Raw genomic sequence first — 27848 nt, 5'->3', positions numbered from 1 at the left:
TGCTGTATAAGTGCACAAATCAATATACAATTCTTAGGTTAAAGAGTAAGGCCACATTTCGCATATTAATGTTTTGTAAATCACTGACTCTCTACACTGTGCACCCACATTGAAAAGAGAACAGCAATGTGTTTTCCGGCGTTTAAAAGTATTTTTAGAAGGTAGGTTTTAAAAACCGCTGGTTATCTTGGTTAAATGTTCAACTCGTTTACTGCTTTGCTAGCTCCAATCCTGCTGCCCCCTTCTATAAACTGTTAAAATGAGTGCTTTCATAATAGTGCGTATTGGCATAAAATTGACAGCTAATTACAAAAACTATATACTGAGTTTTTTTCTCTCTTTTGCTATTATGTTCTCTGTCACTTTACTGCCTTCTCCTGAAAATAAGAACAGCCTACTGGGCTAAGATTCTGTGGATGCAAGGCCCCCTCCAGTCATTCACTCAAATCAGCACTATTCATGTCTAAGACTGGACAATGTGTGTCAGCAGGCTATTTGACAGGGCGGGGAGGGTGGGAGAGAAGAGGACAGCAAAGTCAAACTTGCTTGTGTCCTTGTCTCATGACCAGATGTGTACATTTTCAGCAGCTGTCATTGTTGGCCATCAGGAGCAGGAGCTCTGGACAGTTGTGCTGGTTGCCCTGCCTAATCCAGCCCTGGGGCATTGATGCAAATTATAGTACCCTTATTGCTGCCCAACTTATCATCAGTTAACTCAGCGCAGACTAAGATGATTAGCCATTTTTCAAAGCCTTTTTTTTAATGGTGGCAAATGCGAGTGAGTGAAGTTGAAAGGAACTTATTTTCAGTTGTAATCCTTCTGAATGTGGACCAGGATTTAGCTTATTTTGAATGGGTTGATTTTGTACTTGAGTTCCAATTACCAAATCTGCTGCATTAAAAAACATGGCTTGAATCTCAAGATTGCATAATAGATACAGATGAGGCAGCACATTCATCGTCTCTCAGTTTATCAGGAAGATAAAAACCTACAGCCCCACCTCCAATCGCAGTGTCCAACTCTATTATGTGACTGCAAGGCTTTTGGCCTCTTCCCTCATCCAAAGGTCGTGCTCACCATCCACACAATAGTTCCATTTTAATTTTCACCTCTCTTAACCATTTTTTAATTTTGAAATCTGCATTCTCTTCTAGCCATTTCAAAATTGTATGTTAAAAGTGGGGGTAATCACTTTGTTAAATCAGAACCACTATATCTTGGCTATCACCTACATTTGGATTCGGGTTTGTCCTGGGCTGTTGAGGTGGGTGTTTCCTCTCTCTGCTGATTATCAGGGGTCCAAGCGGCTTGGGCAGCACTGACCAAGTTCGTGGTTGGTGCATGCATGCTGTCATGGACTTGCAGGAAACTTCGCGATATCCAGCACCGACGGGACCGGCGTGATGCCGATCTATGAAAACTTCCAGACAGACCAGCGCTAATGTTGAAGGATACGGAGGTTTTCATCTCTGTATCTGACAACAAACACTGTTGCTTAGCAGCAGCTTGTAAACAGTCGGCCTGTACCTTGGAAGCGTCTCTGTAGCTTAGCAACAGCTTCAGAGAGGCTTTCCAGAGACTGTTTATAAAAAAAAAATGCTAGGAGAAGAAAAAAAAAGAAAAAAAACCAAAGAAAACAGCTGCTGATTTCTGCCGTTAGATCGAGGTTTCCGGCCATACAACCTCCACTGACAGCAGTGAGTAAATAGGAACATAGGAGTTGGCCATTTAGCCACTCGAGCCTGTTCCACCATTCGATGAGATCATGGATCATGCAAAACTTCCATAAAAATAAAACTGAACTTTCTCAATGCAATCAAGTGAAAAATTCACAATACCAATTTGTCATATGCCTCTATAGTATTCAATCTTTAAAATTAGACCAAATATGATATTCCAGGCAAGATTAGACTTTGTGTACCTTTTGAGTATTGAATCAGTTATTATCTTTATATTTACCCTTGTATGACTCTTAATGCCACTGTTGCCCTGATATCTATCCAACTCCTTTATAAAGAAGTTTATCAACATAGTGTTACTTGTTCTTGATGGGAGTCGATCCCACATGGCTAACACTACGGGAGGGAAAATATCTAATCTCTGGTGTTGATAGAATCGTACAGCACAGAAGGAGGCCATTCGGCCCATCGAGTCTGCGCCGACTCTTTCGAAGAGCAATCCAGTTAGTCCCACTCCCCCGCTCTTTCCCCATATCCCTTCAATTTTTTCTCCTTCAAGTATTTATCCAATTCCCTTTTGAAGGCTACTATTGACTCTGTATCCACCACCCTGCCAGGCAGTGCATTCCAAATCCTAACCACTCGTTGCGTAAAAAAGCTTTTCCTCATGTCGCCTCTGGTTCTTTTGCAAATCACCTTAAATGTGTTCCTTCTTGTTTGCGTGAGACTTTACAATTCTGTCTTTATCTTCTCCAGTAATCTGTTTACATTCATATTATTCATGACTATGCACCTTTTGAGCATCTGGATCGTGCCCATTATTAATTTTTTTTCTCCATTAAAAATAAGTTGACAGCTGTGAACCTTAGGTTGCATGTTCCTGGCTGAAAACATCTTAAAGTGACAGACACCTTAAGTTATTTCCCTCCAGCCCCCGCCCCACCATCTCCCTTCTATTTTATTTATGAATCAGAATAAATTGTGAAGTTCAGCAGATCTTCAATTTATTAAGCATGTGGTTTATAAAATACTGACCATAATGCCTTGCTGCTGAAACAACAGGTCTGAAATTGATGTCCCACTATTCTCCAGAAGTCTGAAAAGTCCTGAACAGGCTTAACACCAGCCGTTACTGAGCTGTGCCTCTAGTTTTTTCAATGTTGCCTGGTTCCTGGTAATTAGCAATTTAGTATGGAACTGGAGTCGGTAAAAGCATTGGATTCTCATTACATTGCTGGAGATTATGTGACGTGGTTTGATTGAATTTACTTGGACTGCTGTTTGATGAGGAAGGAAGGAGAAATTTAATGCTTGTCTCTTTCTTTTAAATGTGCTAAAGGTGCAGTTCGGGTTGCACTTTAAGGCTGAAGCTGTGGTAATCACAGCAGTAATGTTTCATCAATTATTATTGAATTTGAAGATCAGTACCAGCTTGGGGAAGATTTGATCTGCTACAATCTTGTCCCAGTGGCAATGTACATACTCCATTTTGCCATTTAATAAATATAGTTGATAATGCTTAAGCTAGCACTTAAGGTGTTAAAACATAGTTATCAAGATAGCTTGCAGTGCCACCAGGTTGTCTGGTCTGCCGTGTCAAATAGTGTAGGACTCTGTCCTGTACAGGTGACCTCTCCCATATTTCTAAACCTCAGTTAAAAGTACCTGGCAGATCACAGAACAAAAGTCATGTCCTTCTTCTGGAAGAAAACCAATCCATCCAAATACACTCTCCCTATCGCCCAGTTACAGAACAGCATTGGCAAAATCTGGGTCCAGGTTACTGCACACAGTCTCTGTCAAAGATTGTGAGGATAAGGGGTGCAGATCTTTAATGACCAGCATTGTGACTAAAGCTAAATGGTGGTTGCTATCTGCGGTTTTGAATGATTGAGGTGGACTGTATTTTGTTCAATACTTTGTGTTTTGGTTTCAGTTGTAAAACCTGTCAAATAAGGGATATGGAACCAAGGCGGATGAATGGAGTTGAGATCCAAAAAACATTTGCTAAACCATAATAAATCATTAGTTCGGCCCCAGCTGGAGTATTGTGTCCAATTCTGGGCACCACACTTCAGGAAGGATGTCAAGACCTTGGAGAGGGTGCAGAAGAGATTTACTAGAATGGTACCAGAGATGAGGATCTTCAGTTATGTGGAGAAACTGGGATTGCTCTTCTTGGTGTTGAGAAGGTTAAGGGGAGATTTAATAGAGGTGTTGAAAATCATGAAGGGTTTTGATTGAGTAGATAGGGAGAAACTGTTTCCACTGGCAGCAGGGGTGGTAACCAGAGGACACAGATTTAAGGTGCTTGGCAAAAGGACCAGAGGGGAAATTAGATATTTTATTACACAGCGATTTGTTATGATCTGGAATGCACTGCCTGAAAGGGCGGTGGAAGCAGTTTCAATAATAACTTTCAAAAGGGAATTGGATAAATACTTAAAAGGTAAAAATTTGGTAGGCTATAGGGAAAGGGCAGCGTATTGGGGCTAATTGGATAGCTCTTTCACCAGCACGATCAGCTGAATGGCCTCCTTCTGTCCTGCCTCATTCTAACAGGAAGATTTGGTCCCACGTTCACCATCAGGTTGTAATACTTGATGCCATGGTATGACTTCGATCTCAATTTCACCCTCACCAATTGCATGAATATGCATTCTTTTTGAGTTTAGATTAGCGACTTGATTAAAGTGCCAAATGGTCATGGCGAAATTAATTCTTTTTACTGTGTTAAATATGAAGAGTAAGTGATAACGGCTGTAAATCTTTATAGTGTTGAATCTAACTATTACGTAGGTTATTATCTAGCTACCCAATTGCTTCTGTGAAACCAATGGAGCAGAAATCAGACTTGTAGGGGTAGGGGGGTGGCGGGGGCGATTCAATTTCCGTTTGTCCCGATGTAGGTTTATAACTGAAGAGTTTGCAGACGCTCTAGAGCAGGGGATGGTACACACGCCTTAGTCCCACAAAGCGTGGTGATGTGATCTTGCACATTTGATGTGGCAATGAAATAAAGGGGAAAGAAAATTAGAAAGTAGGAAAATAAGGTAAAAGGGAAAATGTAAACTGACGATTTTCATTTGTTCCCCATCTCATTTCTTTCGAGACAAAATTATATGATTTCTGCGCTTCTCTAATTCTGGCCTCTAGCACATGCTCGATTTTAATCGCTCCACCATTGGCGGCCGTGCCTTCCACTGCCTAGCTCCTAAGCTCTGGAATTCCCTCAACCTCTCTTCCCCCTCTCCTCCTTTTAAACGCTCCTTAAAACTGACCTCTTTGACCAAGCATTTGGTCACATGTCCTAATATCTCCTTATGTGGCCCGGTGTCAAATTTTGTTTAATAACGCTCCCGTGAAGCGCCTTGGGATGTTTTACTACATTAAAGACGCTATATAAATGCAAGTTGTTAATATTGTTACCCTAACACATATACTGTCTGTAGACCGGTGTAGAACACACAGTACTTGCCTACCTGTATCCAGCTATGTTTGAGTGATTTTATTTAGTTTGTATCTACTTGTACAGTGTTCCGAATTTAAGATTATCAGGTCATTAGCTGTCTATCTTAGTCATTCATTTGCTATTTGTGGGACCTTGCTGTGTCGATTGGCTGCCATGTTAGCCTACATAACAGTGGCTGGATTTCAAATGTAATCTATTGGTGGTTCAGTGTTTGAGGCACCTTGAGGACACAATTGAGTGCTGTATAGATACAAGTTCTCTCTCTTTGGGCAATTTGTTTTTTTTGGTCTGCACCCATACCGACCAAAACTGTTAATCAAATGTCAAGATCAAAGGCATCTTATTTGTTCAAAATAAGAAATGGCTGAGATATTACTGTCGAGGCCAAGGCACATGTCTGAAACTCTTTCTCGATCCCGAAGTCAGGTGCTGTCAGCAGGTTTATGTAGACATGGGCTTGTAGTCGTGTGTATAGGTTTGATTTGCTTTGGTTTGATTAATGAAGTGGGTAGGGCTCCACTCAGATCAGCTAGAATTTTACTCAGAAATTTTCCTTTGTTGGAAAATGGTAAAAACTATTCAAGCAAATTGATTTCCCTCCAGAAAAAAATATGTAAATTTGATTACCATGTGACGTGTAATGAAATTGCCTTTCCATCTCTAATTTCCCCCAAGAGTAGAAGCAGAAGTGTTTCTTGTTATTATTTTTAATGTTCCTTAAGAATACAAAAATGTCACTTTGCCCCATAAGGAATGTGTGATAGATAACTCAAGAAACCTTTGTTTTGTTAACATTTCATTTCCAATGTCCTGTATGTAGGTGATTGAACAACTTTAAATGACATCACAGCTATTCTTGCCTTTTCAATCACGAGTATAGTTCAGTTAGCCGTGTATTTGTTGGTTGTAAAGTTCATGGGGGCAATTTTAACCCTACTCGCTCAGCAGAAACCTGGCGGGTGGGCAGTTAAAATCGTCTTAGCTCTTACCTGTCCGAAAGCCGCCATGATCGCAACATTGCAATTTTAACCTGCTCTTCTGAGCAGGCAGCAAGGAAACGCACCCGGAACCAGCAGGGTCCTTCTTTATATTTGCATGTTGCGGCCCGATGACCTCATTGAGACCCGACTGTAATTTTAACTCGGCCCTGAGCGGGGAATCCACCTGGAGTTAAAATGGATGCCCATGTTTCTATATGGTTTCTTTATTAACATGAGAGCCAGGAACAGCACGCCATGCTGAAGCTGCCCAAGTGTATCTTGTAAGGGATCACTATGCCCTTGAGTGTTTTGGTTTGTACTGATTGGTTGCAACCTAACTAGGGATTGTCGTCGAGAAGATATCCCCCTGTTACCAAAGATCAAAAGGCATCGCCTTTAAAACCTTGTGTTTGAAATACTTTTTGTTTTTAAGAAATGCAAGCTGGCTTTTTGTCATTGTAGACCAGTAACGCAGTAGTCGATTTTGTTCAGTTTTATTCTGCAGAAAGACCACGTTTTTTTCTCATTGACGAGTATGGAGAGAAAACAAAAGTTACCGAATTTTAAAATGCTGAATACAATTAACATTTGGTCAAGGCACGTACAAGACTGGCCAAAGGGCTAACAATGCACTTTGGTTTAAATTTTTTAAAAGTACCTTTTTTGTGGCAACAAAGAAATCTGTGGCTCAAACTCTAAACTTAATAGCAAGTAATGTAGACCGTAAGCTGGAATGATGTGTTACAACCACTTTCATATTTCAGGTATAGTTATTTCTGTGCAACATACTCAGGCATGAACAACATACATAGTTTCCTCCTTAAATCCTGAATTAAAATTGTCTTCACCAAGTGTACTATTTATCTGCAGGACACCTACACTCAGTAGCTAGGAAAAGGACCTGTGCTTAATCTACAGGGTTCTCAAATAGGCTAAAAAAAAGTCTCTGAATGTTCAACACTTGTAAGAAAACCCACTTTCACAGTTGACAAGCAATCTTCCGTCAATAGAACATGGAAATTTAAATTCTCTTAAATCTTCAAAGAAAAAATACAAATTACTAGAAGTTACTAAAATATAGAATTGCAATCAAAGGTCAGGTTTCAATACTGCACAATCAGCAATAATCACCTGGCTTCCACAATTTTTCATACAAAGTTCATTAAATATAAATTATATGGCAAATGTACAGTCATGTTTCCTCCAGTATTCCCAAATCCAGTGTTTCCAAGTAATACAGCCACTCCTGCAGTCACTTTCGTGAGCAGTTCCTGTAATTATCACGAGTGTGAATGATCTGAATCTGGTATTCCACTGTCTCTGTAGCTTCTGTTGCTACTGCTACTTTCACTGTGGTTGTTTTTGTACAAGTTCATCCCGTTAGGTGGAAATATCGTGTGTATTACAAACTCTTGCTTTGCTGCTTGATCGCTGTTCATCGGAATCATCTGAAATGCAGTTTCTCTAATTTCCAAAATCGAGTTATCCTTCTTCGTTCCAGCCTCTGCATAATCATCATCTTTCCTTCTCCGCCCTCTGTTATACACACACGTCTTTGAGAAAGGGGTTCCAGTTCTGTGCACATAACAGCAAACCAGTGCAAGTAAAGCAATTACTATGACTGCCACTACACCCCCAATGATGCCTGCCAAAGGTAGGCTTGTGTTTCTGTAAAGTTCCTTCTCCTGCTCCCTATTAAGGGTAGTCGTAGGATTGTGCATCTTCAGAGATGCGGTCTGTGTTTCTATGCAGACTGGGATCTCATCTAACAGATAAACATTGCTGGTTTCCATGGGAACCATACATATTCGATAGGATGACTCTGGCTCAAGGGCTGTGAGTAAGTACTCATTTCTCTCACCGTGCACTATGGTTTCAGTAATAGATCCCAACGCAGGATTATGTCCCAACTTGAGCCAACTGAGTCTTAGTGCCGTCATAGGCAGGGAAATCTTCCAAGTAATGCGAATTGTATCTACGCTTACAGATTTCAAACTGATTTGGACAGCTTTACTCCCCGGAACAACTGTGGGCTGGTAGTTTTTGCTGCGGTCTGGTTTTTTCCCAACTGGCCGTTTTGTCTCGAATGAAGGCCAGTGTCCCTGGGTGGCGGAGAACCTAACCGATGTTACAGTGGCGGGTGACATGGAGGTGAAGCTATTTTCTGAAGTGATGTTTTTGCAGCCAAACATTGCGACTGCCAGGTCCTTAATAGCCATGCCTCTAACTTTTTCAGGTGATTGGCACATTAGTCCACGCGCATTGACCCCAGTTGGAAGTGAGCGCAGCCAGTCCCGAACCCATTTCATTTTACAGCCACAATACCAGGGGTTGTTGCGGAGTAGCAGCTGGGACAGGTTGTTCAGATTGTCAAAGATTCCCTGAGGCAAGTTGGTTAAATTATTATTAGACAAGTCCAGCCGGTGTAATTGTCTGAGATAGGAAAAGGCATTGGAGGGGATCCGATTGATATGATTTTCTTGGAGGTGGAGCTTCTGCAAGTTCGTTGTGGGTAGATTGGGAGGAGAAGTAAGTATGTTACGCACAAGAGACAACTCTGTTAGGTTCACAAGGTTCATGAAAACCTTATCTCGAAGCCCTTGATTGGTTAGCAAGTTCCCATCTAACACCAAACGTTTCAGGCCAGTGAGATGTCTGAGAGCATCCTCCGAAATAGTGGCAATACGGTTGTCATCCAGCCTCAGTTCCTCAATAGTGTTGGGGAGTCCTATGGGTATACTGCTGAGGTGATTCCGAGACAAAAAAATTAATCTGAGATATTTACTGTCTTGAAAGGCGCCTTCTTCAATACTAACAGCAGAGACTGAATTATCATCCAAATGCAGCCTTTCCAAATAGGGTATTTTGGAAAGTGAATCCAAGGAAATCGCCCTTATATTGTTTTCCTGTAAATGGAGTTCTTTAATGTATTTTGGTACATTGGTGGGAAACTCATCCAGATTGTTGCTGTACAAGTAAATGGTTTCCACCTTCAGCAAGTTCAGGAGTTCTCTTGGAATCCCAGCATTGTTAATTTGATTGTTCTGTAGGAAGAGGGTTGTGGAATCTTCCGGAATTCCGATCGGTATGGATGTCAGATCTCGGTCATTGCAGTACACAAAACCTCCATCGCACCGACAGACCGAAGGACATGATGCCACAGCGTCCGATTGTGTCGTCAGTCCCAGAAATAATCCCATGCCAGCCCACACAGAGAAACTCCAGATCTTGTTGATCATGTTTAAGGTCATTTTTGATCGGCAGGACATTCAGTTCTTTAAAACCTAGAAGGCAGAGAAAAGATATTTTATATATAAACCAAGCCATAGGAAAATTACATTAACAGTCTAAAAAAAAAATGCTTGAACCTAAACATCCTTTAAAAATGGTGAATTTCCATTTTAATGTCCTGTGCTCTACCATTCTGCTTTGAAATCCTTGTGAACAGACTTGTACCTTGTCTCAGTTTCCCTGGAATGACTTCCTTCTAGCAACAGGGTTCTTGCTTATCTTCAGATCAGAACTGTGGACGGTTTTGTGGTTTGTCCTGGTTTCCTAAAAAAAAAAGGACCAGAGTTGTTATTTTGAGCTAGTCTTGCATGCACCCTGAGGCTGGGTGTCCTCTTCACTTGTGTTGATAGTAATTTGTCTCGTGCTCTTGCTCACTAAGCTAAGTGTGTACTTCGAAAAATCAAGGAGGAAAATTTGATATCGGCCCTGGTCACAGAAGCTTAATATAGCGAGGAAAGTGGCCCTCGTCAGTATTTAAAGAAAAGAACACTCGTGAGAGTCTGTCACTCCTAACTTGGAACAGAACCTGGCTTGAGTAAATATAAAGTCTATATAGTGTCCTCTTAGAGCACCCTTCTCTGTGTCATACCAGTTGTTTGTTTATTTCACTGTATTTTGCCATGTTATACAAGCCAGAAGGATAAAATGAGCTTTATTATTTGCCTGGTAACGATTCACACCAACATTCAGAAGGAAAATACTTGTAATGTTTTTGTAATCCAGCCTTCAAGTGAAATAACCATCTCCTCTTCAAAATACAACTAGCATCGTTTCATCACGATAGCAGTGCAGTGCTGTGTGACTGCTTACAATTATCCCTAATCCTCGCTAGCATTAAAAAAAGTAATCTTACCACATTTAGTGCATTCCAGAAAATCTTGTGCTCGCAAAAGGAAAATCTTGGAATTTAACAGGTCCAGATAGTACTTCCTTCCTCCCAGAATGATGCTCCAGTTTAGTCCCTCCAGCACAGTGGTTATTTCCTGTCGTCTTGACGTTTACACGACTGATCCTGGGTTAAATTGCAGACCACCTGACTTGTCCCCAATCTTTCAGTGAACATGCCAGCAAAGGTTTACGATTGCCAGATCAGCATATAAAAACCACCTCCGCTGGTAGAAATTCTTTAACTTCCTGTCACTCTTGGGGAAGTTATTGCTTTACTTCCTTTTGAATCTTCACTTTATATCAAAAAGCCGACACATATAGACCTCTTTTGTTTTCCACACAGCTGTGGCTTGAATTAGCTCCTTTGTGTATTTGGAAAGCTCTTTTCTGCAGTGTGGTCGAGAGCAGTAACGTCAAACTCCACATCGAGGGAACCATTCATGTAATTGAAGCTTAACCACGAGTGATCTGTAATGTTTGCAATGTTCCAATTGCAGGGGGGTGCTGTAAATTTATAGTTGGTCCCGAGTCGTGCAGCATATGTGCACTCTTTGGAGGATTAGTGTCCTAAGATATATTTGTTTCAACCCCTTTCCTCTTTTGGAAAACTTCCAGTTTCTTTAAGTCAAAATTGTATTCCTGGTCACTGAGGAATAAGAGGGGGAGGGGAAGGGTCAGATTATGTCAACTCTTAATTCCTCCCACCTGGAAATATTTCACTTTCAAACAAAGCGCTGCAACAGATCTTTCTCCTTCGTCATTGCGAGATTTTCAGAGAATCTTGCTTCTGCCAAATCTTGACCTGTGAACACAATTAGGGAAGGCAATGGGTAACAGACTGAAAGCACAATTTTGATCGAATTTAGGCTGACGTAATTAAAGCTGAAAGCTGTACTTCAGGCATCAATTACTCTTGGCATTCAATTCTGATCGTGCCAGTGGCTGGATGAAATAGCCTGATTACTACATAATGAATATATCTACCTTATCAATATGCCACAGTTGTGAGTGTACTGCTCATATCAAGAAATCACCTTTGGTAATTACTTGGCAGTTTTTTGCCTTCAAACATCCGGTCGTCTGTGATGGTGGTTTAAGAAAATAGTAATTGCAGTCAGTCTAAATCAGCAGTTTGTGGGGAAAATGCTTTTGTAAATGCTGACACCTGCCTTGGCGGATTATAAATAGCAATGGAGTCACGCAGCAGATTTTTACATGCTGTTATTTTTCTGTTCCAACAGTGAGTGTGAATGCTTGTAAATCTCATTTAGCAATTCCTTTTTTAAATGTGTGGAATCTGCTTTCGTATTGAAAATGTAACATTACAGAACTGGAAGCAATTTAAATATCACATTTGTTTATGTTTGTGAGTGTTGCAACTTTTAAATTAACAAGTTTGAAATGAAGACCGTGCTTTTGCGTTGCGTATCTTGAATTATCGACCTTTTCGTGCAGTATTTCGTGTGCTGGATCTGTGAAAATCCACATTGTTCCATTCAATGGTACTTCTCCAACTTCTTTCAACCCAGGCAGTTGCAGAGATGTTGGATAATATTGTCAATCGTGCGTAGCCGCCAGTCATGGTGCACTGCAGAAGCATAACAGCAGCCTGAAAATATAGGGCACTAAATGTTGTGCAGGGCTGCCAGCGGTGCAGAATACTGGAGTTCGGAGCCATGGTCGGGAAAGGCTGACGAGAATATTTACGGAAGCTGTTCAGTTCCTGAAGTTTGACTCGTTCGATGGGGGGAAAAAAACATGGCATTTCTCACATTGATCGTTCACGATGCCCTAAAACAGCCACATCTTGCCAATCTTAGAGTTTCTGAGAGCATTTCAAAAAGTGAGTCAGGGCCATGGTATTTTACGTTACATAAGTATATATTTTTAAAATAATATACATAAGTTACATTGTGGGTGAGGGGGTGGGGGGCGGAGAGGGAAGATACTTTTTTCTTTCCTTCCCCTGAAGGGAGTGGTCCATGCAAGGTGCAGTTGGTCTAGTGTCTTGCCGTGGTGTGACCATTTTTCACCATGCGTGTTGATAGTGTATCAAGACCAATCTTGTCCTCGCCCCCTTCTCTGACAGGAATCATTGACTAGTGATCAGGGCCAGGAACCCACACCACCACCACTATCCCTAACATAGTAGGACTCTAGTACCAAACCACATGATGCATGATGTTGCCCATTATCAGGATGCTGTGGTGACTGCATTTTAAAAGATAAAAATGCCTCAATATTCTTTTCCATATTACAGCAGATGCTTGTTAACATACTACACATTAACTCGGCTAGTGTTCATTCTGTTCATTTTTAAAAATAAGATTGAAATCTGTTTAATCAAATTCACTTTACTTGAAATTAATTTAGCATTTGGATTTAATTAATATTGCTACTTTATTAGCGCAAAAATATAGAAGTTATACATAATTATTTTGGGACGGCGTTGACCTGTTCTGGTGTACTGGACCATGGGCACTAGGAGCCATCTGATACATCAAATATGTGGCCATGCTTTGTGTGTAAGCATAGGCAGTGGATATTGACAAGCAATTTGACTATGGACCATCCCAACTGAGAGAAAGAAAAAAAAGTCTTGCATTTCTATAGTGCTTTTCACGACCTCCGGACATCTCAAAGTGCTTTACAGCTAATTAAGTACTTTTGAAGTGCAGTCACTGTTGTAATGTAGGAAACACAGCAGCCAAATTGCACACAGCAAGCTCCCACCAACAGCAATGTGATAATGACCAGACAATCTTTTTTTAGTGAAGTTGATTGAGGGATAAAGATTGGCCAGAACACTGGCGAGAACTCCTTGCTCTTCTTCGAAATAGTGCCATGGGATTTTTACATCCACCTGAGAGAGCAGACAGGGCTTCGGTTTAATGTCTCATCTGAAAGACGGCATCTCCAACAGTGAAGCACTCTCTCAGTACTGCACTGGAATATCTGCTTAGATTTTTGTGCTCAAACCTCTTGAATGGGACTTGAACGCCACAATCTTCTGACTCCGAGGCGAGAGAGTGCTTGATACCCAATAACCATGGGTAAAATATTTAAAGGATCTCTCCTAATAGCTCCTCCTTTAACTCAGCATCCAATTTCTTGCCTCTGTGAAGTGCCTTGGAAACTCTCTACGTTAAAGGGGTGCACCCATGCTTGCGCTCTCTCTCCAAGTTTTTGTTGTTACGAAAATACGTGATGCATAAAATAGCAAATGTAAATTCTAGTTGTGCACTAGATTTTACTGCAATTTGGAATGATTTTCTAAAGCTCATGTAGTATTGTTACACTTTACATTCAAGATGGAAAAAAATGCATGCTGTAAATCTAAAATAGTACACTAGCAGGCTCATCAACATCTGTACAGAGAAATGATAGGTTAATGTTTTGATAGATATTAACTTCTCTGGTTTCTTTATAGATACTGGGAGGGCTGTGTATTTTCTAGCATTGTTTATTTTAACTCAACTTTTGGTGAATTAGAAGTTTTTATCATGTATTAATACAAACGATAAGATCATCGAATGATACAGCACAGGAGGAGGCCATTTGGCCCATCGTGCATGTGCCAGCTCTTCGAAAGAGCTTTCCAATTAGTCCCAGTCCCCTGCCCTTTCCCCGTAGCTAACTGCAAGGATAGATGGGGACAGGAATTTAGCATGTATCCACTATCCATTTCCTCCATTAACTGGAGTGACTGCTTCAGGTCACAGCAGATACTTCAGCTGAAAGTGATAGGCACTGCCTCATTTCCACAACACTTCTCACAGCTGGGTGCCAAGAACCATTTCATTGATAATGGTCTGTGTTTGAGGTGCAACAGACACCAAAGCTGTGATGAGAGACACTGCTGTTGACTCTTAAACAAGCAGCCATGAGAAGGGATCTCATTGTAACTTGGAGCCGCTGTTAATGCTGTCCTGACATATTTTGAGCCGAAGGAGGTCCGCATTTGAAATTGTAGAGATCATTCTGTTCATTTATTTCCTCTAGGAATATGTGCAATATCTGAAATGTATTATTTGAATTCAATTTGGGTGTTCTGTTGGGTGAAAGGAGGGAAATCTCTCTACATGCATTGATTGAAAAGTTATCCAGCAAAGTCAAACAATCACAAGATAGAGATAAATGAAAGCCTAACCTGTTTCTTTAGCTGTTTTTATGCTATGTTGTCACCTCCCAGATGAGGTGTCATGGGCTGGTCAAACCAGTGGCCCCCGATGTACAAGTCTCACACGGTGAATGGCAATGCAGAGTGAAGTTGGCAGAATCACCAAGGCTGGATGTAAGTTTGCTGGTTACTAGCCTGAGTAAATCTAGCACTTTGGAGTTGCCATTGGCTGTCTGAGATGCACATTGGGAGCCAGTGGCTTAGCACTTGCCGAAACCTCATACATAAGCAGCTTTAAATTATTTCAGGGATTTTATCTTCACGATCCTACCCAGAGGACCAGTGCATGTAGTGATCACTCTCAGTACAAAGCACTCTAATTGACATCAGTCCTAAAATTTGCTTTTGCCCAGTTTTAGCCTGTGTTTCTCTTGTCCAACTCTCAGTTTAATTAAAAATGTTCTGGATTCATCTTTTCAGCACAGTTTCATATCTTGTATATCTCTGAGGTCACCTCCCATTTGGAAATTCTGGGGGTTTTATGTATCGGGAGGGCTAGAAATGGCTTATGAAACCTGCTTGTGAAATGCCAATTTATCTCTAAGGTAAGCACTAGAAAAGTCAACATAGAATAAAAATGTGAATTGTAATTACAAAGACAGAGTAGCTGCGGTATAGAATGTATTTAATTTTGGTGCATAATTAGTATTTCCAATGTTGGAGGATTTGTAGCTGATTTTGGAAAGCTGGCAAGATAAAAGAAATGAGGTTATAAAATTTAAAATGGGGAAAAAAAAGAAAGACTTGCATTTATATTGTGTCTTTCTCGACCTTAGGACATCCCAAAGCGCTTTACAGCCAATGAAGTACGCAGGACTTCATTTAATTGTTCCAGTGTAAGAGCATAATCAGAAGACCAACCTGTCAAACTTAAAGCTAGACAATTTATGGTGCCAGCTTTTTGAATTATTTTGGTGGCTGTACTTTTATGTATGTTCTAATATTCCTTCAATAAATGAGCAAATATGTTGTCATACAATAAGGAAAAAGGGACTGTAACAAGCACTATAGATTATTTAGTGGTAATTTCAGACTGTCTGAGATATTTTCTCATTACTTAGACAGCAAATTTGCCTCTATGGTTGCGATTTTTATTTTGAAAAACGGAATAGCAAATTAAGCCTGTGGAAAAATCAATCTTTTGATATATGATCAAAGCCTCCAAGTGGCAATTAATGCACTCTAGGGATGCCTTGACAGGGTTTTAGCATCCATTTACACACTGTATGCTGGAGTTGTTTGGTGAGAGAACCTTCTTAAATTATGCCAAAATCATTTGAGTCAAAGTGAGAGGAAGACTGGAGTGAGCATACATTGTTAGTGCAATACCCAACCAGCCAGAATTCTGCAAACACCAAAGGTCTAATGGTATTTAGTTTTCCTTTTAAGGTTTAAACAAGCTCGTTTTTTAACACGTTTGTTATGCAAATCCCCACTGGCAGAAGTGTTGTTCCAAAGGTAAAAACAGTCTGTTTTGGTGAAAGCACTGAAGCTCATTAAGTTCTTGTGTACCAAAGGACTTATTTCCTCTTTTTTTTCACCCCTCCAAATTGCAGCAGGATAAAAGGCGTGACAACTCTTTGAAAGTGGACACCGTTTCTGACTCGAGGATTAGTTGGAATGGTTGTGGTTTTCATAAAGCTCCCCTTAGCTTGGCTTCTCTGATTGATTGTACATGCTTCCTGGCCTTGCCCTACCATTCACATCTCTCTGGTAGCAGTGAAGAATCTCTTTGCATATCAAAAGCCACAGTGATCCTAACCAAATAGAAGTGGGGGAATCCTGCTGCCGTGCTCAGTCTGGCCTTTCCTGAAGCTGTCGCTCACCATTCACAGCAACTGAGTCCCAATAGCTGAGCCGGCGGTACAAAATTAAATGAACCTCCATTGTGCAGACTGTGTTGCCTGGTCTTTAAGTGCCATGTCAGGTAGCCAGTGCAGGGTGAATTTTTAAATAAAGCTTTTAATTATTACTGAAGCCTGATAGCAAATGCCAAGTAGAAGTGAAAGGCATTGCAAGGTTTTTTTTTAGTGATAACAATTTAAAAAAAAACTTTCTGATCATTTAACAGCAGGAGTATGTCTTTTCCAAATAAACCAAGAAGACACTTCATCAAGCATCATCAAGCGAAAGTGCCTCCTTTTTAGAGGGGCACAGCTAATAAAGAATTAAACCATAAAAAGCCCCAAAGCAAATTTCTAAACTTAAATAATATTATTATTGATGTCCACTATACACTCCAGTCCCCACGATGAGAATGTGATATGTTCGTAATTATGAATGACGCGGCGGTAATATTATACGGTTGTGGTGCTTTATCTGAAGTTTTTTGGGAGCTGTGCACCCTATACATAATACTCCAGTCTCTCTTAAATGCCCTGTATCATTCTGCAGGGTTGATTGGGTTGTTTTGTTGTTGGATCAGCTTTTATTAGCAACATCTCTAGCACAATGCTGCTGAGGGGGGGGGATTGTGGTTGTTCAGGACCAGCAGTTATTTTTACCTCAAATTGTATCCACCCTTCACTTGCGCCCCCTCCCCGCACCCCATTACAAGTTTCTCGTGTCCTGGCCAATATTTATCCCTCAATCAACATAAAAAACATTATCTGGTCATTATCACAGTGCTGTTTGTGGGAGCTTGCTGTGCACAAATTGGCTGCTGCGTTTCCTGCATTACAACAGTGACTGCACTTCAAAAGTACTTAATTGGCTGTAAAGCGCTTTGAGGTGGTCGTGAAAGGCGCTATAGAAATGTAAGTCTTTTTGTCAGATTTTATACCTCTTCACACTTCTACAGACAGCTGCTGTAGGCTGTAAGTTGACACCATTGAACCGTGGAAAGGTTTCAATGATGTAGGTGAAAACAGTCTCTTGCCGTACATTTATTGTTACAGTACAGTCACCACACAACCTTCCAATTTAAAAGAAAGATTAATCTCCATTATGAAATAACTTCATCAGGGAAATAAATAATTAGAGATGCTAATTAGGGACATGCTGTCTTGACTTGTCATTTTTTATTGTCTCAGACCTTTACTGTGTTGTATGTAAGCAACTTTTGGGTAAGTCTCATTTTAGCCTTCTAGAATATATGCTTTGTAAATACTTAATAGCTAAATGGTATTGAGGACCACAGACAAGATGCAAGTAGTTAATTCGATGTAAAGTGGTACAATGCGTGGGATACAGACCCAAACTAATAATAGTTTGATCTATTATCTCTGTCCGGATGCTTGACATCAATATGCTGTGAAAACTCTTTTTTTTATGTACTGTATGTAGTGATCTGTCCATGTTTTTAAGCTGCAGCATATTAATGTGTGCCTTGTACAGTGAGTGATGTCAAGGGTAATAGATGGCGGTGGGGGGGGGGGGAAATGTTACGGGATGTCAGTTTTATTTTGATAATGCAGTCCGTACAGAAACTGGACTAAACCCAAAAGTAACACAAAGAACAGGAGGAAGAATATTTTTTGATGTTTCAGTTAAATGGTTTATGTGCCCATTGACGGGGATATGCCTGCTTGTGTTTAAATTATATTGTTGGCATAGGATTATCATCTGAGTTACTGGATATAAGCTGCTGTGCCTCATCGTGCCAGTCACCAAAGTAGTGTGAATAATTACATAAAATGTACAACACAGTAACAGTCCATTCGGCCCAACCAGTCCATGCCGGCATTTATGCTCCACTCGAGCCTCCTCCCATCCTTCCTCATCTAACTCTATCAGTATAACCCTCTATTCCCTTCTCCCTCATATGCTTGTCGAGACTCCCATTAAATGCATCTATACTATCCGCCTCAACCACTCCCTGTGGTAGCGAGTTCCAAAGATGATATTCCTATTTTTAATTTTGAAACCTTTATGGACAGACTGGAGCAGCTTCTTTGTCTGTGACACATGTTGGAGTTAATAATGTTTGTAATTATAAAACTATTGCACAGTCTTGACCGACTATCTTATCTGAACCACCACACTTCTAGTTTGTGGGACAGCTGTATGTAGAGAAATATCCTCCCCTTTTCAAAAAGAAGTGTTACCTGATATCCTGCTCAAACCTTTGCTTGGCTAAGCCTAACAATAACACCCCAGAAAAATCTGGCATGCCTCTCCAGCAGGGCTGTCTGGGACCTTCTCTTGATCATGTTTTGTGGAGGTTTCCTCCTCTTTTGTTAAGAATTGAAGAAGCTCTCAACATTTCAAAATACTTTTGAATCCAGGATGTTCTGTGTTTAGATTTTTGGGGCTCCGTCACCCAGCGAACGACACTATTTGTAGAAATGAATGTGCTTGTTTTTGTAATATGGTGCACTAATTCTAATGCCTCTTGGCAGCGTTGATTGTGTGCAGAGGTTAATGATGGACAGAGCTGATGATACTTCATTAACTTTACAAGTCAGCGTTAAATTGAGCATTTCTAAAACAAAATGCACATCATCGCTTCAGCGTCTATCACTGTGCATTAAGCCGAATGCAGTTGAACAATGGAGTAACTGTGGCAGCGTAGGTTTCTGGTGCGTTAAGCAACTGTCTGAAGCACAAAGTGTCAGTGCTCCAGCTAGCTCCTCAGTTGATATTAGAATATTCCAGGCAACTTCAGTTTTCGTCCTGAATACGATCAACTGACAGCGTTATCAATGAGACATTGTTGGTTTTGATTGCTGAATATTACAGTTGCAGACCGCAAAACAGGAAGGTTTTGTATTACTCTTGCTGTTTCTTAGTCTCTTCACTGTTGAGAACATTTTCACTCTGCAGTAGGAGCTGGCTGAGTGGTGATTAAATTAGTAAGAAAAAGCACACAAGTCTTACTTTCACAAGCAGATTCTATGTATAGCCTACTTTGGGGGGAAAAAATCATTTTTATTTTAAACTTGGTCAATGTAATAATTGTGCTGTGGAAATGTAATTAAACTCTCTCAATGGGCCCACTTTTACAACTGTTTAAAACTTGCGCACAGATTTTAGATAAACAGCACCAAACTTTCTACATTCTCCATTGTGACAAGTTATTTTTACAAATCTTTTCCCAGTTTCTTGCCACTGGCTCTGTGCCAGTCATGACCCTCGGAGTTATTTGCACGGTTCCTAAGGTATCTTGTACCTATAAACATCAGAATTACGAACAAAGGCCGGGTTTGTTGCCTCAAGTACAGGGGAGCTTTTTGTTTTTCCTTTATAGACCCTAAATGGAATATTTCTGGCAAAGAATTTTAACAAATCTGTGACGGTTCCCCGAAAGACAGGCAACATGTTATGCTGACATAAAATTTTTTGCTATCTACCAAAGAACACTAACGTTCTCTTTCTGCCGCTCTTCTCCCCTCCCATCCGAACTGCTAATCCTTCTTCAGGGCTCATGTTTTTTTTTTGTGTTTTCGCCACTAAAAGATTACACTAGTCTTGAAACCTGAAGCCTGTTTATACAAAGAAGTTAACTGACGAGTGTAGGAATGTGTGAGAGCTTTTCCTCCTGCTCGCTGTTCTCCCCTAATTAACTCCTTTTTAAAAAAAAACTGCATTTTTTTGTGTCATTAACATTCTGCTGTATATTACCATTGTGCATTAGTACTCACGCAGCTTTGTGAGGTGAGGGCTGCTGTTGAATAAAGTATTAACTAGACTCTTTAAAACGACCGTCTTAGTGTGAAAACAGAATTTTAATCCTGGTTGTAAACATTTATGATGTTGGTGGGCTCCACATTCTTGAACAAAATTTTTTTTTAAATCATAAAACCAGTCTTTGCTTGATTTTGCGTGAATAGGCTGTTAGGTGGAATTCTAAATTTCATTTAAGACAGGAGGACATTTGGTGTGACCAGAAGACTTTGTTTAATTGGTAGCTTTTATCTGAAGCAGGTTTTAAAAAAAAACACAAATCTCTTGAAACTCGAGCATTGTTTTTGCAAGCAAATTAAAATCGAATGAATCTCAACCATGTAGAATTGGATGCTACCCCTTTTTAATTGGAATTTTGTGGCTTAAAATGTTACAAGATCCTAAATCTGTTCCAGATTCAGCTAATCGAAACAATCTGACTTTACAGCATGTTCGTAGATAAGGTCAAAGACTCTCTTGTTTTTATTCCTTTCAGTGCTGATGTTTTCTTTTCAGCGGTTGGAAGTGGCTGCAGTTGCTCTTGTTTCGCTTTTGCCCACTTGGGGGTGGTAGCTACTGCAAGATGCCAGCCTTAAAGGACCCTTGGGTCAGATGTTCACTGCTGGTGTTCACCTTAATTTTCCTTAATTATGACAAAACCTTCTGTCAAGAGAAACCACAGCAGCCTCTGGGTAAAAAAAAAAGGAGAAAGCCACAAATTGTTGGGAAGTTGGTCTGTTTTAGCATAACTTCCTGTGCTGTTTATTCCGTCCGGTCGACTTCAGCTATTGATGCATTTTTATCAGAGGGAAGCTTGCCTAAACTGCTATTTTGTACAGCTGCCAGATTTGTAGTCTGTTGGGTGTCATTTATAATTGTGTTTTGGTCCCTGGAGTCAAAATAATAAGGCTTTTGTTGCATTACACAACCTGAGGCTATGGATGCTATATATACAGAGAGTTTGCTCTTTTGTTTTGTGTGTTTGGTGGGGAGAGGGAAGTGTCTAGATTGTCTCCTTTCTGTCCATTTTAAAGATAGGGTTGCTGCCGTTTTAGTCTAGTCACAAGATTTCCAATCGTGTTTCTCCGTATCATCTCAGTAAACCATAGCCATAATTGCCAATTGGAGCAGGAAGGGAGAATATCTGCGTAAAATAAACTTGGAGAGGAATATGATTTTTTTTCATTTCATATCAGACAATAGAACTGAAGAACTTTGAGGACTTGCCTACATTGTTATGTGTAGTTAGGCTTCAAAATGTGTATGAATAGGTATGACTTTTTAATTGCCACGTTCTGACTAGTCATGCAAAAAAAACTTTACGGCTGAACTAATCTGGCTAGGATGCTGGAGCTAAATCTTGATAGCGCAATGCCTAAAATCCAATTAAGATTGCTAGGTTTTTTGCCAGCATGTTTGTTTCTGACTGAAACAAATATTGACCTGAACGGTTTGTTTGCTGCGGTACCATTAGATTAAGGGATATCATTCTGCCTATCTGTATTCTGTACATTTTAAAAATTATTTTTTAACTTTCTGTTGATGTGAGTTATTAACACTATAGTATGTAAGGACTTTGGTATGAATGGAAACGCAAGTGGTTTTTAAAAAAATAAGTTAATATTTGCTTAGAGGCTTGGCAGAAATGCTGAGATGGAGAATCCAGGCTTCCACTTGTATAAAAAGCTGCTGCCTTGTGTTGAGAGGTTTGAAATGTTTTGGAGGCTGTCAGGCTTCATTCTACACTGTTGTATGATTTCTTTTTTCATTGATCTCATCAGGTTTTTTTTCACAAAATCTGTTGGACACAGCAAACAGGAGGGCTTTTACTGAAGTGAGAACCAAGGTAGAGGAAGGGAAGCTGAGGGAAAGAAAGGATGTTGGTATAAATGGGACTTGGTTAGTTTAGTTTGATAGCTACATCAGTGAAATATATGGAGTTGCTGTTTTGCAACCTTGGATGCGGCGCTTGATAATAGATTTCAAACCAGCTCGTTGCCAGGCAGTATTGGGTCTGTACGTACTGTGTTCAGCCTTTAACGGTGCTGAAATCGAACTGATTTCCTGTGACTATTCGGGGAACAATTGCCAAGGTAAGCCTTTCTCACACCAAATATTATCTCAAAAAAAACATACCAGCCTAATGTCATATGCTATTCTCATCTTTGTTACGAAAGTAACCATAAACACTTACCAGGTTAAAAAGAAGAAACTTCAAGCATCCTGCTTCTGTGAACACAGCAGTTAATTATTCCAGCTTGTTAACCAGAAATGGGAGGAAGCAATCATTTTGTCTGTCCTAAAGCAAGCAGCAAAAAGCAGTGGGAATATCTGTCTTGTACCATGCCCATTCAGTCCTCGTGCACTGTTACGAGTGGGAGTAGTCAGGCAAGTAGAGCTCTCCAGAAATTCTGAAGTTAAAGCTTTGTCTGCCAGTAGTTGAATAGACTGATGAGGTCACAGGTAGGCAGGGCTTGCCTGGCAGTGGCTAAGGTTGGACCGCTGAATAATGAAGCTTAGACGAGTGCATTTCAGACACTAGAGGGAGTCAAAGCGGGAAGGGGGGCAGTGAAAAGTGAATGAGTCCGAGAAACATTTGATAGATTCTACTTCTCATTTGTTAAAACACACTCTTTATTAACCAGCTGAATTATCTTTTTTAAATCTTAACTTATCGTTCTAAAGGAATGAAATGGGAAGTATATTGAGAGGACACGGCAAAATATTTAGACAGCAGAGTCTTTAGGGTATAAATGATATCGCATGCTATCTGCATTTAAATGAAAACGAATCCTTTTGATAGTCACTTATCCCAAGCAGTATGAAGGAAGGCTGTAAAGTGAATGCTACATTAATTCTGCCAAAAATTTGCAGAAATCAAACTTGTAAGTTATTTTTTCTCCTTACAGTGAGTCCGAAGGTTTTTTTGCGGGGAGGTTGAGAGCTGCTTCAAAATAACCACCCAGAAGTATTTCATAGTTGACTCTTCATTACCAGTATTTATTTTACCCTTTATTATCTGCAGCATGTTTGTTGGGACATTGAAGTGTTAGATCATCACACAGTGCTATCAAAAAGGAAGGTCAGCAGATGATTAAAAACAATGTTGGTTTCAATTGCTTTGTGATTCCAAGGGAGCCAAGGACATTTTGTGTTTAACTTCAAATTACCTTTTGCACCATTTGCATTGGCCTTCAGATGACAAATGGAACCAGGTGCCTGCAATAATTGGGAAGATTTGGATTGTAACAACAACTTGTGTGTATTTATATTGCGCCTTTAACGTAGTAAAACGTCCCATGGTGCTGCACAGTAAGACAAAAAAAATTGACACCGAGCCACAAAAGGATAAATTCGGGCAGGTGACCAAAAGTTTGGTCAAAGAGGTAGGTTTTAAAGAGCATCTTAAAGGAGGAAAGAGAGGTAGCGAGGCGGACAGGTTTAGGCTGGGAATTCCAGAGCTTAGGGCCTAGGCAACAGAAAGCACGGCCACCAAAGGTTGAGTGATTATAATCAGGGATGCTCAAGAGGGCAGAATTAGAGGAATGCAGATATCTCGAGGGGGAAGGGGGGGGGTGTTGTGGGGCTGAAGGAGATTACAGAGATAGGAAGGGGCGAGACCATGGAGGGGTTTGAAAACAAGGATGAGAATTTTGAAATCAAGGTGCTGCTTAACCGGGAGTCAATGTAAGTCAGCGAGCACATTGTAGCTAACTATCAAAACTAAAAACAGATCATCTAGTCACTATTTCAAAGAAGAGCAGAGGAGTTATCCCTGGTGTATGACCGATATTAATCCCTCAATCAGCATCACTAAAACAGGTGATCTGGCTGTTATCACATTGCTGTTTGTGGGAGCTTGCTGTGTGCAAATTGGCCGCCGCGTTTCCCTACGTTTACAACAGCGACTACACTTTCAAAGATACTTAATTGGTTGTAAAGCGCTTTGGGACGACCCTGAAGTCGTGAAAGGCGCCATAGAAATGCAAGTCTTTGTTAACTGTGAACATTCTAATCCCTGAATGTATCCCAACTTTAAGGAACCGTTAGGAATTGGTAGGTTTCATGGCAGATGGAATTCAGAGCCTGTGCAAAATCATTAGGCTGCAAATTGTCCTCATTGCCGTAGGAACATGATCACACAGGTACTTAATGCCGATGGCATAGCAATATCTACATTCCACAATGAACTGAAATAGGTTGGATGGCAGGCAACACTGCACAACATTTGTTTCCAAACAAAAGTCCCTGGACTCTAGAGGTTATCTGACTTCCATCTGTCTGACATCAGAAATTCTGAGTTTCGCTGTAATCATGCTCTTACACAGACAATTATTTCTGTTAAAATGTTTTGCGGTGATAGTACTGTTTACCTCTGGGCAGCTGATGATGCCTTTCAGAAGTTAAACGTTGGGGGAGGTGGTGAGGGGCGGGGTGTTCTTGGGAAGGTGTTAATATTTGCAGAGTCCCTCAGAGTGTTGATATTTGCAGGGGGTCCCCGAGAGTGTTGATATTTGCAGAGGGTCCCCGAGAGTGTTGACATTTGCAGGGAGTCCTCGAGACTGTCAATATTTGAAGGGGACTCCACACACAAAAGTTTGAAAAGCACTGTTTTACAGCATCCTTTAATATAAGCACGAGCCACTGAAATTTGAGTCGGCATTCGGGGGCTTTGAACCTGAGGAGTCCACGTAATTAAAAGTATTTGCTTAATTTCAAAATGACACCCGTCTTTACAAAAAAAAATTGTTTGGTAAACCTTTTTGTTTTCACATCAAAATCCTTTATTGTATTACTTACACGTGACGACATGATGACAAAATGATGCACTGCCCCTTCTGTGTCTATCCCCTCCCTAAATAGCAAAAGGTTAGCCAGCATTTCTCCGTGAAGATATTGTTTCTGTTGAGGGCTAGCCCCCCACCTGCTTGGCCCTGGAGGAACCGCACTCAGCTTATTTTAGTTGAGTCCCCAGGTCAACAGCAGTTACACCACTGTATATCTTAGACCCCTTTTCAATGCAGTTGTGCAGCGAGGATGCGTCTCTCATTGCCTAGAGACAGACATTAAAGGCTGAATACCACGTTACAGCACAGATCACAGATACCCCACAGTGCAGATAGAGGCCATTTCGGCCCATCGAGCCTGCACCGACACACATCCCACCCGATCCCCGCAACCCCTACACCAACACATATCCCACCCTATCCCTGTAACCCCACGTATTTAGTCCCCCTAACACTAAGGGTCAATTTATCATAGCCAATCAACCTAACCCGCACATCTTTGGGCTGTGGGAGGAAACCGGAGCACCCGGAGAAAACCCACGCAAACACGGGGAGAATGTGCAAACTCCACACAGACAGTCACCCGAGGCCGGATTCGAACCCGGGTCCCTGGCGCTGTGAGGCAACAGTGCTAACCACTATGCCACCGTGTAGCCACTTAAGTTTCGATGAACCCTCTTTCTCGTACCACGAGGGGGAATTTACACAAGTGAAAGCTATTTGACCATGGCGTGATATTTGCATCTTAAATAAGGCTTTCTGAAAGAATAGCTTGAGAACGTAAGACAAGTAAAAAGCAAGGAAAGACCTTTCAGTACCCTAACTCTCATTTTAGCATCCAGCTGCACTTTGAACATCACTAATGTTGAAGGAAGAAGAAAGAACTTGTATTTATGTAGTGTAGCGGTTCGTGTAGATCGCCACTAAATAAGAGAGCTTGACTTCGACGAACTATAAATAAGTTGTTTATTTACAGGAACAGGCTAATTACAGCAGGTAAGATAGCAGGTAAGATGGCTGACTGTAGGAGCACAGTGGTGTAGGTTTTGTCCCAGCGGGGACTCCACGAGGACTGAGTTCGCAGTCCTGTGGGGAGCGTGATGACGTCATCACGTTTGTGTTGTGACGTCATCACGTTCACGTTTCCCGCGCTTAGGGCGTCACGTGATGCGCGTCGTTGCCCGTTGAGGCCGAAGACGCTAGGCCGGGCTGTGTCGGCGCACGCACATCACGTCGTACGTGACATCAGCGCGCTAGGGCGCGTCTTAAAGGGGCAATGGCCCCAACAGATAAGTTAAAAGGGCAACGGCCCCAAAAGGTAAGTTAAAGGGAATTATGTGTCTTTATGTAAGGTACAACCGGTGGTACCGCCACAGTAGCACCTTTCATGTCCTCGATGTCCCAGAGCACTTCACAGCCAATGATTTACTTTTGAAATGTAGATACTATTTTGTAGGTGAATGTGGCAATCAATTTACGCACAGTAAGGTCCCATAGATGGCAGTGAGATGAATGACCAGTTAATCACAGAAAGAATCACAGAAACCCCACAGTGCAGATAGAGGCCATTTCGGCCCATCGAGCCTGCACCGACACATATCCCACCCGCTCCCCGGAACCCCTACATCAACACATATCCCACCCTATCCCCGTAACCCCACGTATTTAATCCCCCTAACACTAAGGGTCAATTTATCATAGCCAATCATCCTAACCCGCACATCTTTGGACTGTGGGAGGAAACCGGAGCACCCGGAGGAAACCCACGCAAACACGGGGAGAATGTGCAAACTCCACACAGACAGTCACCCGAGGCCGGATTCGAACCCAGGTCCCTGGTGCTGTGAGGCAACAGTGCTAACTACTATGCCACCGTGCTATCCTATGTTGTTGGAGGTGTTGTCTGAGGGATAAATGTTGGCTAGGACATCGGGAAAATGCCCCTGCTCGTCTTTGAATAGTGCCACGGGATCTTTTATGTCCACCTGAACAAACAAGAGGGACCTCGGTTTTGCAACTCATTCGAAAGACGGCACCTCCAACACTATGGCACTCCCTCAGTACTGCACTGAAGTGGATCATCTTTAAATAAAGAAATTCATCCGAATAAATCTGCTTTAACTTTCACAAGTAATCCAATAGTCTTACATTTCCAACTTATTTTGAAGTAAGATTCTAGGCTTATCAAGGCTGAGATAGATAGATTTTTGGACTCTAGGGGAATGGGGATCGGGCGGGAGTGTCGTGGAGTTGAGGTCGAAGATCAACCATAATCTTATTGAATGGCAGAGTAAGCTTGGAGGGCCATATGGGCCACTCCTGCTTCTAATTCTTATGCTGTTATCTTACCTGTGCCATTTAACATTTTATGCACTTTGCTGCAATCCCTAACAGCCTTTTTCTAAGCTGCGACATTTCAAGAAATATATGTCACAACCGCACACATTACGCGCTTAAGTATGGATTCTACAAAGGTGACGATATGTATTCCAAAGAGGTGCTAGTTTTTAAAACTAAGCCTAATATGACTTGTGGTCACCTTCTTAATGAACATCTCAGCTGTGTCAGTGACCATTTTGGTCAAGCTTGTAAGGGTCATAAAAGATTTACAGTCCAATTTAGACTATCAGGAAGGTTATTGGTTTTGCATGCCAGAGATCTGGAAAACTGCCAGATAAACCTGCCAGTCTGCGTGAACAATGCAACATTCCAAGAATTTGTGTGTGCCTTTTTTCAGATGGTCATATTGGCTTCTCTTGCAGGAAGAGCAAGAATGCCGTGATATTTATTCTTGCATTTCTAATTTTTTTCTTTTGTGTTGACGGGGTGTTTGAGGTATAGTACAAATTTAAGGGGGGGGAAATATTATGGTTATACCCATAAGCCCACGTCTTGGCTGTCAGTGGTATCTGGAATTAAGAAGTTAGAAATTTGTGCATTAAGCTTTTGTTTAGCTTTGTGCACCA

The 27848-nt window shown here is 41.1% G+C and overlaps 2 protein-coding genes across 3 annotated transcripts in view; one reads left to right on the top strand and one right to left on the bottom strand.

Moving 5' to 3' along the window:
* The window catches only part of macrod2 (mono-ADP ribosylhydrolase 2), a 1321175-nt gene that overhangs the window by 186012 nt on the left and 1107315 nt on the right, over nt 1-27848 (top strand). The window lies entirely within an intron of this gene.
* On the bottom strand, nt 6611-22520 carry flrt3 (fibronectin leucine rich transmembrane 3). Its single transcript, XM_085981645.1, has 4 exons — nt 22290-22520; nt 10277-11113; nt 9589-9687; nt 6611-9416 (listed from the first exon to the last, which is right to left on the bottom strand). The coding sequence occupies exon 4, from the start codon at nt 9399-9401 to the stop codon at nt 7413-7415; it is 1989 nt and encodes a 662-aa protein (XP_085837771.1). The 5' UTR covers nt 9402-9416; nt 9589-9687; nt 10277-11113; nt 22290-22520; the 3' UTR covers nt 6611-7412.

The sequence above is a fragment of the Somniosus microcephalus genome, chromosome 3 (genome assembly GCF_052327205.1).
Source record: "Somniosus microcephalus isolate GS21.2 chromosome 3, FLI_Smic_1.0, whole genome shotgun sequence".
Lineage (NCBI taxonomy): Eukaryota > Metazoa > Chordata > Chondrichthyes > Squaliformes > Somniosidae > Somniosus > Somniosus microcephalus.
Note: the sequence above shows the minus strand (reverse complement) of the source record. Positions and strands in the feature narration are given on the sequence as shown.